This window comes from Gambusia affinis, linkage group LG12 (assembly GCF_019740435.1).
Source record: "Gambusia affinis linkage group LG12, SWU_Gaff_1.0, whole genome shotgun sequence".
NCBI lineage: Eukaryota > Metazoa > Chordata > Actinopteri > Cyprinodontiformes > Poeciliidae > Gambusia > Gambusia affinis.
In genome coordinates, this window is record NC_057879.1 from 11,187,164 (window position 1) to 11,198,755 (window position 11,592).

At 39.9% G+C, this 11,592-nt stretch overlaps 1 protein-coding gene across 3 annotated transcripts; it reads left to right on the plus strand.

The window, feature by feature from the left end:
• The first annotated feature begins 790 nt into the window (after positions 1–790).
• Positions 791–11,501, plus strand: LOC122841853 (semaphorin-4E-like). Of its 3 annotated transcripts, none has more exons than XM_044135495.1 (16): positions 845–1,096; positions 3,753–4,062; positions 4,197–4,342; positions 5,523–5,585; positions 5,674–5,772; positions 5,886–5,985; positions 6,073–6,198; positions 7,045–7,190; positions 7,329–7,507; positions 7,595–7,751; positions 7,956–8,178; positions 8,295–8,407; positions 8,508–8,665; positions 9,420–9,469; positions 9,564–10,094; positions 11,121–11,501. In XM_044135495.1, exons 2-16 carry the CDS (start codon positions 3,951–3,953, stop codon positions 11,210–11,212), a joined length of 2,295 nt encoding a protein of 764 aa, XP_043991430.1. In that variant the 5' UTR covers positions 845–1,096; positions 3,753–3,950; the 3' UTR covers positions 11,213–11,501. The 3 variants fall into 3 exon arrangements, with proteins under 3 accessions (XP_043991432.1, XP_043991430.1, XP_043991431.1); XM_044135496.1 differs by lacking the exon at positions 845–1,096 and adding an exon at positions 1,207–1,288; XM_044135497.1 differs by having other exon boundaries at positions 791–1,096; positions 9,564–11,227.
• The last annotated feature ends 91 nt before the right edge of the window (positions 11,502–11,592 follow it).

An 11,592-nucleotide genomic window follows, 5' to 3' on the forward strand; every position in this document is an offset into this window, starting at 1 on the left:
TGGAACTAATCCTAATGAAAAATACATTATGCTATTGGATGGTACACTGAGCGGCAGACATCATTAAAACATCACAGAGGATTTTTTTTAAAAATTGAAACTAATTATTTCTTTAAATGTTACATAATACTAATAAGCAGCTATGATTAAATTGGAATAGTCTACAGAAAGTGAGTCCTCAATGTTTTAATGACTATATGTAACTGTGTTTTATTTTCGTCCCATCTTTGTATTACACAACAATGTTCAGGATAAATGTTGGCTTAAATTGAACAGTTTGAACACAATAGTTGCTATTTTTTTTATTTATTTGTTTGTTTTACGAGAAATTATGAAGTGAGACGGAACATCTGCCGTAACTCTGAAAGTGAAATGTCTCTGTTCCTTATTTTAAAAGGAAACATGACAAAAAAGACATTTTAAAATAGTTAAGCTCTTACCTGACAGAGATATCACCCTGTGAGGCTTTATGAATTCTGTTCAGAGGTAATTCAACTTAAAATATGGACTGCTTTACCCTGCAGTACTTAACGACTTTTGTGTAATGGCGCACGGATCAAAGGATATATTCAATAACATCAATAAGATTATTTGACACATGCTTTACAATGCCATTCAGAGACCGCTATAGGTCTATATTTTTCCGTACTCCTGCAAATAATTAAATTAGCTATTATCTATTAACAAATTAGTCCTTACACAGATAATAGACTGCACCCTTACGGGTTAGATTTGCATTTAGTCCTCTGGTTGCATTGTCTGTAACTCTGCTCTTGGATGAGCTGCGCCCTCTAGCGTCTGATAGTAGTGACCATCAGCAATGAGAACTTGATTGGACCAGAGGTCAGCGCCTTCAGTCGCCGACGGCAACGAAAAAGCGAGAGGAGGACAAACCAACTATTCGTTTCGTATGCTTTCTTCTAGCGCTGGAAGTGGGTACAGAGAGATTCTTCCGCTCACCTGAGTTCTCCTCCCGTGTGTGTTCATAAAGACCCACCTGAGGCAGAAAGGACGGGCTGCGGAAGCGTCAGAGAAGAAGCGCTTTTTTTTCCAGAGGGAAGGGAAAGCTGTTCAGTGGACTCACACATCTTAAAAGGTATGTTTGAACGTAAGCTGCGGCTATGTGCATTTTGTTTCACTTGTTATTCCCCTCGCCCCCTGCAAAGCCTTTATTGTTGCAAAAGCAGGCATGCAAATGTGTCTGAACAGGTGCTGGTTAGTTTAAATTTTAGCTTCCGCAATCTTGGGTGTTTCAGTTCGCAGGCAAGAGACTCAGCGTCTGTTGACGGTAAGCTAAACTTTGAAATTCCTGTGTTTAGTTAACAGCTTAACCATCTTAAGGAACAATTGGTATTTTAAGACGAACGACGGTACTGAGGAGATGAGTTTCATGTTAATTACAAGCTAGGTAAACTTATTAGAGTTAGAACAAAAAAAACACCCCTTATTTTTTAACTTATTCTGTTTGCATTTATAACTACTTCATCAGTGGTGCCGCTAAAAGAGGGATCGAACAATTACCGACTCTACAATTTTAATGTATATTTTTTAAAAATTCCAAATCCCACAAGCTTCTATATGTTACATTATCTATTTATATCCTTATTTATTTATGTTTAATTATGCTTTATTTTTTTCACTCTTGTACCATGACACTATTTCCTGGCTCTATCACCTACACTCCTATACATAACAAAAGTCAAACTGGTTTTCTGCGAAGTCTTATAAAGTTTTACATCTGACAATGTTAGTTTGTGGCCTCAAAAAGTCCCAGAATGAATAGATTTTCCACTAGGTGTATTATTGTCATAAATCCTAAATTGTGTATTTCTTCTCTCGTGGGTCTTCAATTGTGTATGCTGTGTGTGTGTGTGTGTGTGTGTGTGTGTGTGTGTGTGTGTGTGTGTGTGTGTGTGTGTGTGTGTGTGTGTGTGTGTGTGTGTGTGTATGCTGTGTCAAATCTACAAATCTCATTATGCAGGGAAGCAACCTTCTAAACAATTCTACTAATCAGGGTGGGTTACTGGCATGAATGTAATTTTACCCTATTCAAAGCCAGTTTTAGATTAAAATTTGAAATAAAAATGCTCTTCAATATTAACATTAACATTCGCATTTGCCAACGTTAGCCAATTTGTAACATTTTTATTGCTCCAATAAAGTGAAACTGAGCCAATATTAATAATAAGCAATATTTATGTACAGTTTGTTGCTGCGTGTGTTTTGGGGAAAGGATTGGGCATGTGTTGTTTGTTTCATCATATGACAGTGATGCACATAATGCAGCACAGAATTGCGGGGTGTTTGGCTGGAGTAGTGAAGCAATGTCAGTGGTGTAGTCGGTTTTGTCGAAAGCGTTGGGAAATATATGTCATATTGGTTATTAGCCAAAGCGACAATATAAAAACAGGAAAAAAAATAATTATACTAAAAAACAAATAAATAAATTACCAAACCTGTAAAAAGTCTCACTTAAATCAACATGTTTTAACTTGCTCTCTCCTCCATTGAACTCTGTTCCCCTTTGGTGGCAATATATTTGTGTGTGAAATCTAAACTTGCTGCTACAGCTTCTAGGCTGTAACCTGCTCTTCCTGCCCTGAGACATTTTCCTGAGGGCTACATTTTTGATCTGATTGTTTTATCAGTTGGCTAGATGTTGCTATGAGTACCTGTCTTAAAGCTTGCAGTTTACTGTCGTAAGACGCTGAAGTCAGGTAGCCGAGGTGTAAATGCAGTAAAGTCATATGTGTGAGCTGGAAGAAAACTAATTTAAGTGAGTAAAATTGTAGCTGTTTTGACTAAACTCTTAAACTGGATTTGAATGAGTCAAATATTAAGTTGCAATCTTTCAAAATTCACGTAGGTCTTCAGTGTAAATTATAAAAGCCCTACGAATAACTTCCTGAAACGTGCAAAACTCTGAAATTAGGAGGGTAATGTTTACGCCCATCCATCACCACTCATCTCGATAATTCATCAAAAACCTTCTGGAAACGCCCCTGCACTTACCACCATTTTTGGTGCCTAAAATCTCTATGTGTGTGTGTGTGTGTGTGTGTGTGTGTGTGTGAGAGTGAAACTGGCTTTGCTCCAGAATATGTGAAACACAACTTCTCAGGCCCGCATTCTCTGACATGCTGAGGCTCATCACGACAACACGTACTCCAACACAGCTCTGGCACACACACACACACACACGCACACACACACCTCCTCAGCTGGGCCTAGTTGTACAACCTGACAGAACACTCCAGAATACGTACGTTTTGTAAAGTTAAAGCCGTGTAATTAAAGTCAAATTACTTCAGAAATATGTCATGTTTTTTTTTTGTTGTGTTTATTTGTAATCATTTCGTTTGTGGTTATGGTGTTGTAGTGACGTGATGTCTGTCAGTCCTCTGCGTTTGCTGTGTGAACAAGCAGGCGTTTTGCAGGGTTTTTCTACTTGCAACATCTCTGAGCTGAAAACCTCAGCGCTCACCCTCTGTGTTATAGAGCTCCGCGCTGCAGAAGAGCTGAGCCTGACATCCCAGCACCCTGCTGAAGGCTTTTCATGGCTCTGCATTAACATCACTATGGCGTTGACAGAATTACTGCTGTGCTGACTTTAGCTCACTCTGCTTTGTTGTTTTTTTTTTGTTTTTTTTTAACATCCTGTGTTTGGTCTTTTGCTGGACACTTTTGAGACCTCCTCTGTGTCAGGTATTGAAACATTCATAGTGATATTCATACCACTTTCTCTCTTTCAGCCTTCCTTGGCATTGTGTCTTCGGTCTGTCTCATCCGTCTCACCATGGATGGCCCGCTGAGCGGGGCCAGTGAAGGGGCCAGTGCCCTGCAGACTTCATCACGTCACGGATGCCCCTTGCTGTCTTTCTCCCTGTATGAATGACTGTTTTGGAAACAATAAAGCCCCCAAATTCCTCTTTGATTGAACAAAAGGAGCCATGCATCCGCTGCTGTCCCTCAGTGTCTTCGGACTGCTGCTGCCCACGGCCTTGATGCATGTGGTGGACTCGCCCTTGGACTGTATCCCACGCAGATCTGTGCCCAGTAATAGTGAGTGTTGCTCTTTCTTCTTGTGTAACCTTGGTTTTTGAGCGTGCGTTGTCAGCTCATGTTGACTCACAATGCCGTACGTTTGGACCGACTCGCTGGTTTAAATGCCGAGTTAAGGACTCTTCTGTCTCCAGGCAACAATGCCCTTCTGTTTTGGGAGGAGGGCGTGTTCAACTACTCTGCCATGCTGTTAAGAGAAGACCTGGACCTGTTGGTGGTGGGTGCCAGAGAGGCCGTGTTCGCTCTTGATCTCAGAAACATCTCCAAGAAAATTACTTCAGTAAGCACAAACCCAAAACTGATTCTCTTAACCAACAACTCTGAGACAAGTGTTATTTTTTTATTTTTTATTTTTTTGCGACTTATTCACTCTGTGCTATTTGTCTGTGCTATTTTCATTTACTTTCACAAATGTTGTGACTTCCCCCAGAACTCTGTGTAGCTAAGGGCAAAATTATTAATACTAATGTCGTTGCTGCACACCCCAGCCCACCTTTCCTCTCTATTCTCTCACTCTCTACTTCCTCTTCTGAGAGGGGAGATGTGCTACCAGCTCTCCGTCTGACGGGCGAAATGAGTTTCCTGAATCTGCTGGGATTTACCCTGTCCAGAACTGAAGTAAACTTTGTCTAAGCTGGTGTCCAGAAAGACTTGCCTGGTTTCTGACGACCTCCATCCAGATGTCCCACCCTTCTTCCCCCTGTGAATTAGCCAGACTGAGCAGCCTGCAGCCAACTAGTTTCACAGAGCACACCTGTTAACGGTCGCTCTTTCTCTTTATTACAACTTGCACTTGTTACTGAACCAGATTGGTTTTAGCGACTCGGGCGAGTCCCAAGGACGTTGTCCAAAGTGGCAGTTGATTCAGCCACATTTCACCTCACTGATCTTAAAGATGCATTTTTTTGTTCGGATAAATTTTTCTGATACGAATTCTGTGAAGAAAACACAGTTAATATTGGCCTGTCAGGCTAATATTTAAAATTAAATCCCTTAAACTCTTAGACAAAAATGAGACCAAAGTCTCTTAGAAGATAATAAAACGATACAAAATGAATATCTTATTTTTGTGTGTGTTTTACAAAAATGATATTTAAAAAAATATTTTTACCCTTCTGCATAGTCAGTGGAATTTCCTTTTTGGCATTAAAGCAACCAAACCCTTCTTATAATTTTCTGCATGTTTCTGCTGATATCATGACAATGAGCTCCAAGTCTTTTAAGTGGTTTTAAGGGTCCTGTGTCAAGAATGACCAATTAAGGCAGACATCTTTATCCGGTCCCTTATTGAGTTTAACATATTTACAGTTCCAGGCCACGGAACAAGAAGGATAAAAAAATTAAAAAAAAACCTTGTCTCTGTGATGTGGCAAAGATTTTCTACCATTGGAGAAAAAGAACAACATTTTATTTAAAGGAAAAAATAAACCTAACAACGATCTGTGTGTTTGCCCTTTTAGGTTGAATGGAAAGCTTCTCCAAAGCAAGTGGGAGACTGTAGAAGAAAAGGAAAAGATGCAGAGGTTGGTTGTTTTACTGGCATGCTGGCATATTGCAACATTTATAACTTGTTGGATAAAAAAAAAAATCTATTTAAATTGACTTTTTCAGACAGAGTGCAAGAACTATATCAGAATACTCCATGAAATGATGGATGGGAAGATGTATGTGTGTGGAACCAATGCTTTCGATCCAGCTTGTAAGAAAATGGTAAGAAATTCAAAGCTGCTGTAATATTGTTTTTTGTTCTTTTTTTCATCCTGATCATTTTGAGGACTTGCCAAATAAGGTCATTGTTCAGCACTGTCCGTTTCTTGTTGCAGTCGTATGTAGATGGGAACTTGACATTAATGGAACCCGAAGACGACGGCAAGGGAAAGTGTCCATTTGATCCGTTCCAAAGACATGCCTCCATTATGATAAGTGAGTAGAAATTCTGAATTGCAGAAAGGTTTGAGTAAAACCTGAAAATGCCACGGATGTTTTTATTCGGATCTCATTTCCTGGCAGAGAATGACCTCTACTCAGCCACTTCCATGAACTTCCTTGGCTCTGAGCCGGTCCTGATGCTCAGCCCACATGTCAACCCCCAGTCCGGCCCCATACGCACGGAGATAAAAAGCTCCTGGCTTTATGGTAATATGGAACTTAAGTGTTGATGAGCATTTTTGATTGTTTTGATACAAAGGCACAAGAAATTGTCCAGGTAGTGTGTGTTTGGTTGCCTTTTAACATGGGAGTTCATTCAAAAATTTCCTGTGCCCTTTAAAATTTAATTAAGTAATCTTACTCCTAGGAATGCACTAATATGAGAACAGCTGCCAAGGTGGTAACAGGGACAATTTTCAATATTAGGAAAAGTAACTGATACAAACACCCCGTCGTCCCTACAGCTGTTTCCCTTTTTAATGCAGCACAAAGATTAGCATGGTTAGTTGGTTGATTGGCTGATTTCTATTTGTATTTATTGTTTTTAGAAATATTTTGTTTGTTTTAGTTTTTAACTCATTATTTGCCCTTTATGACTCTGATAAACCTGAACCAGAATCTTTATACTGCTATTTTGGTCAATAGTGATACTCTGTACATACATGAAAATGGCATGAAAACTACCACTATGCTGCATCACCAAATCTGTTACATGTGCAAACATGGCCAACCCACTTCCCCCCTGAAAGACAATTATTAATATTGGTGTAGTTTTTACTTCTGGGACTGGTATCTATATGTTAAAAACTAACTTCCATTGCTTCCCTTGTCAATATATAGTGCACTTCTATTAAGAGGAGAGACTTTAATCAGTAAAACTGTCATTTGAGGAGTTAAATATTTGTTCTGTGTGTTGAGGATTGAAGTTAATGGTCTTATGTAATATGTTGATACATGTCTGTACTTTCTGTATCTAAGGGACCCGGGTGTTTAAAGGAACCTTTTCATCTTGATCATGTGCAGCAAATATATTTTTGTTTTTTGCTATTTCAGATCCCAACTTTGTTTCCATGGCATCGATGCCAGACAGTGAGAAGGGCAACAACGACGACAAGGTCTACCTCTTCTTCAGCGAGACAGCTGTAGAATTCGACTACTACAGCAAACTGGGAGTGTCCCGTGTGGCCCGTGTGTGCAAGGTAATGTGAACAACAAAAACGCAAACAGCACTTCCTCATCTCTGCTAGTTCTGCCCTTTTCGCTGCTTGATGAAGAATTCTCTCTTCCTGGTTTCCACTTGGCCTTGTTTTGTGACAGAACTGCTTTTGTGCTCATAGGGAGATGAAGGAGGTCGGAGGACATTGCAGAAGAAATGGACATCCTTCCTCAAAGCCAGTTTGGACTGTCCAGTCCCAGGCTCCCAGTTGCCTTACATTATCCAGGACTCGTACCGCTGGTGTGATCCCTCCCTGCACTGGAAGGAGTGCGTTTTTTACGCCACCTTCACCTCGCAGTCGTATGTTTTCACCAACAAACAAAAGGGTTCTTCGTGGATGGGGGCTTAGCACTCAGTGACCTTTGGATTTCTCATCATGTGTTCCAGACACACATCCGAAATATCTGCGGTGTGTGCGTACCACATGTCTGACATCAGCAAACAGTTTTCAGAGGGCAAGTACAAGACCCCGGCTCCCGTAGAAACCTCTTACATAAAGTGGGTGACATTCAGCGGAGAGGTCCCTCAGCCTCGGCCTGGAGCTGTGAGTCCTACCTTTAATTCAGAACGTGTGTTGTTGAAGTGTTTGGAGCAAAGCAGAATCTTAATGGGTCGCTCTGTTCTCTTTTACGAGTCAACTCAGCAGGAAACCAGTTCCTCCTGAACCCTTGATTGTGTTGTGCTCCTTTTCTCTCTCTCTTTCTCTCTCTCTCCCTCTCTCTCTTTCCTCGCCTTCCTCCTTCACCAGTGCATAAACAGAGAGGCTACTAACTCGGAAATAAAAACGACCCTGGACCTCCCGGATAAGACCCTTCAATTCATCCGAGACAAGCCGCTCATGGACCAGGCTATTGAGCCAATAGGGGGCAGACCGTTGCTAACGCATAAGGGGGCTGCATTCACACAGATTATAGTGAAGCAAGTGCAAGCTTTGGATGGTGAAAAGTACAAGGTCATGTTTATAGGCACAGGTGTGTGATCGTGTCCAGCTCTGGTATTCATTTCCATTTTCCTGTTAGTCCCCAAATGCATGTTATTTACTTTTAGAATTTTATTCATTATTTCTTGTCATTTATTTTAATTTAAGATCAAGGCAAGTTGCTGAAGGCTTTGCACAATGAAGAGATGTTCATCATAGAAGAAGTCCAGCTTTTCACCCCTCCTCAGAAAATCAAGAATCTCAAGTTTTCCAACAAAATGGTAATATAAAACCACAGCAGTTCAATTAGAAAATCACTGCTCAGGTCTACAATGCAACCACAACTTTGCTTGCTTTGTGTTTGTGTTTGTTTTTGCACAGGGTCAGATTTATGTCGGCTCAGACATCAGTGTAGTTCAAATACCACCAGCTAACTGTGAGAGGTCCTCTACCTGTTTCGACTGTGTTTTATCCAGAGATCCATACTGTGGATGGGACAAGGTTGAGAGGAAATGTGTCTCTATTTCCAGTTCACAGAGGTAAGCAGCGCTCAGTTTACGCATCCCTTGAAAAAGTATTCATACCCCTTGAACGTAACACATTTTGTCATCTGACAATCACAGGCTTCACTGTATTTTAGTAGGATTGTAAAGTGGAAGGAAATGGATGTAAATAATGCAAAACATTCATCTGAAAACCTCACCTGGTTCCATATTTTAAGCACATTTTGTTGCATTTGCATCTGAGTGTCTCAACCGGGTGTGAACATCAAGAGGCTGAATGACAGGTGTGAGCCTACCTGATCACCACTGTGTAATATCTCAAGCTCTGTCTCTTACAGAATTTCTTTCAGACTCAGCTTTATTCTGAGCAGATTCCCAGCTAAAGAAAAGCATCCCCACTGCACGACGCTGCAACGTCCATGTTTCACTATAGGGATGGTGTGTTCAGGGTCCTGTAAAATTCAAATAAAATATGTTAAAAGTTTAAAGTCTGAGGGGTATGCAACCAATAAAAACGCAAGCAATTATCAGTTGTTTGTTTTTTTTTTTTCGGCAGAAAGCAGGTCATCTAGTCCCCCTGTACTCTGCAGCAAGAAAGGGAAACTTACTCCGCTGCACATGCATATAAATAGTAGCAAACTGACGGATGATGAGTTCTTGGCTGCCCCACTCCTTTCTAATTTTGCCCATGGCCCATATTGAAAACCACCACTGGGAGAATGAATAATTTACAAGGCACTATAACTGTTTATTTTAAACTAAACTAGTATTTTAACTTTTTTTTTTTTAGTGTGCTGATCCAAGATATGAAAGGAAATGCTAGTCACTGCCCTGATGCTGGTGAGTTAGTGCTCTTCTGCAGCATTCACTTCAAAAGGAACTGAGGGTTTGTGGGTTGTTAAACTAATCTTGGGGGATCTTGTTTTGATTTCAGGGCCTGTTGTTGAGCCGTTGACCCGGAACATCAGGCCTGGAAGGATACTTAAGCTCAGGTGTCCTTCACCTTCCAACCTGGCAAAACTCATCTGGAAGCGGAATGGCATACCTCTCCCACATTCACCTGAGGATGGACTGCTCATTCTGGACAACTCAGATGATAATAATAATAATAATAACTCCGGTAGCTACAGCTGCTTGTCTGTGGAGAAATCCAAAGCTGGCGAGTACGAGACCGTTGTAGTCAATTACGAGGTCGGCATAAGCCTAGAAAACACGGCCGTTACTCAGGCTCAGTGCAGTGGTCAGTCTCACTCTGGACTGATAGTTGCCGTTGTCGTCCTTGTTGTTTGTCTCGTTCTCCTTTTGACCTGGAGAGTTGTCAAGCGTCACATTAACCTGCCTTGTGATCGAACTAAAGAGAAAGGAGAAGAACCCCAGCAGACTCGTGACTTGGAGTCCAGCGACGCCAGTGAGCCTTTGGCGGCTGAAAAACCGAACAATCACACTAATACAGGGGATGGGCCATGTGAGTGAAAGGGGACCAACCCTCCAGGAGTAAACCGTTCGCCTATGCACCTTGACGAGTCAACTATTTCAAAATGGCTAATGTTTTACTACAAAAAAAAAACTAAGAAAATGTAGTGTATATTTGTTTTTGTTGAAAATTGTGTCATCTTGAATAACAGTGTCAAAATGACACTTTTTTTATTATTATTATTCTGATGACATTTCTTCAAGGTTTCCTTTTGATTAGCTTCACTGTTTAAAAAAAGGTGGAAAAGAGCCAGAAGTATACTCACCTAGTGTAACACACAATTCAATCTTCTAAACTCTTTCTTTTATTATTATTTTAAAAATAACATTTATCTTTTTGTTTTGTTTTTTGTTTGTTGGGAAAACATATTTGCTGGTGAAGGTCCATGGAGCCAAACATTCAACTTTTACTTCTAGATGCCTCCCATTTTAGATTTTTTTGGTGGCCTCCTGTTTTTCTAAATTGTTTATTTTAGGTTGTTAGACTAAAACCCATTCTATACTATACTGTCAGTTTTACTGACTAAAACCAGTTACCCTGCTGAAGTTTTCTTTTTATACTTTGAAAACAATACACGAGTACATACATCCTGCTGTAAAAACTGCCAAAAGCGCTTCTGCTTCAGCTTCGGGCCTCGTAAAATCTGCATATTTTCTACTCCTAGTTCATTGCACAATTATTTGTGCCAGAGGGCAAATAGCTGCTACATGCTGCTGTATAATCAATTTTAATATGAGCACCAGTTTGGATTGATTGATGGATGAGGGCATCCCACAACTTTTGTTGATATTTATGTGCAGTTTATAAGCAGTAGCACTAAAAAAAACTTGTTCAGCTGACGGTAGATCTAAATTCAGGAGGTTTTTCCAATAAGTTCAAACCCTTTTTTAAAAGCTTTCAGTTGTTCAGACTAATTTTAACGCTTTTGGCACAAGTTTGATACTTTTGTGGTATTTTTATGTGTTTTCAATTGTTATAATTCTCCATAATCCTGATTTTTTTTTTTGTTTTTTTCAGGCATTTCTACTGTAAATGGAATTGAGCCACCTTGTTTTCCAGTTGCCAGCTTGAAAAGAGTTTATTTTGAAATAAAGTTTTTTATTTTTTAACTTAAAAAAAAAAAAACTTCTCTTGACCATGTTTTCTGAACTTTTTAAAATAAGGGAACACAGGTGTGCTGTAGATGTTTGTTTCATTTTGGCAAGACTGGGTTTGTGAAGAACGCGAAGAGCAGACGTTGAGGTTATCTGATGTTGTAAATCAGTCTCCTGTTCATGACAGCTCTAGTTTTGACAATGAAGAACGCAACTTCTTTCACCGACTCAGTTGCGTAATTATAGCACATGCATAAACTGCGAACAAATGTCAACATTTTTCCTAGTAAATCTATTTCTACAGGCCTTAACAATGCAAGTGATCCACACAAGCTCAGAAATCAAGAGAAATATATCTAAAAAAAAAAGTTGTAAAAGTGCAGTAATATAAATAT

Excerpts from the sequence above, each read along its gene's own strand:
- LOC122841853 (XM_044135495.1), top strand. The coding sequence starts at position 3,951 with ATGCATCCGCTGCTGTCCCTCAGTGTCTTCGGACTGCTGCTGCCCACG. Across the intron at positions 4,063-4,196 it reads CAGATCTGTGCCCAGTAATA|GCAACAATGCCCTTCTGTTT; the intron begins GTGAGTGTTGCT and ends TTCTGTCTCCAG. Across the intron at positions 9,470-9,563 it reads TAGTCACTGCCCTGATGCTG|GGCCTGTTGTTGAGCCGTTG; the intron begins GTGAGTTAGTGC and ends TTTTGATTTCAG.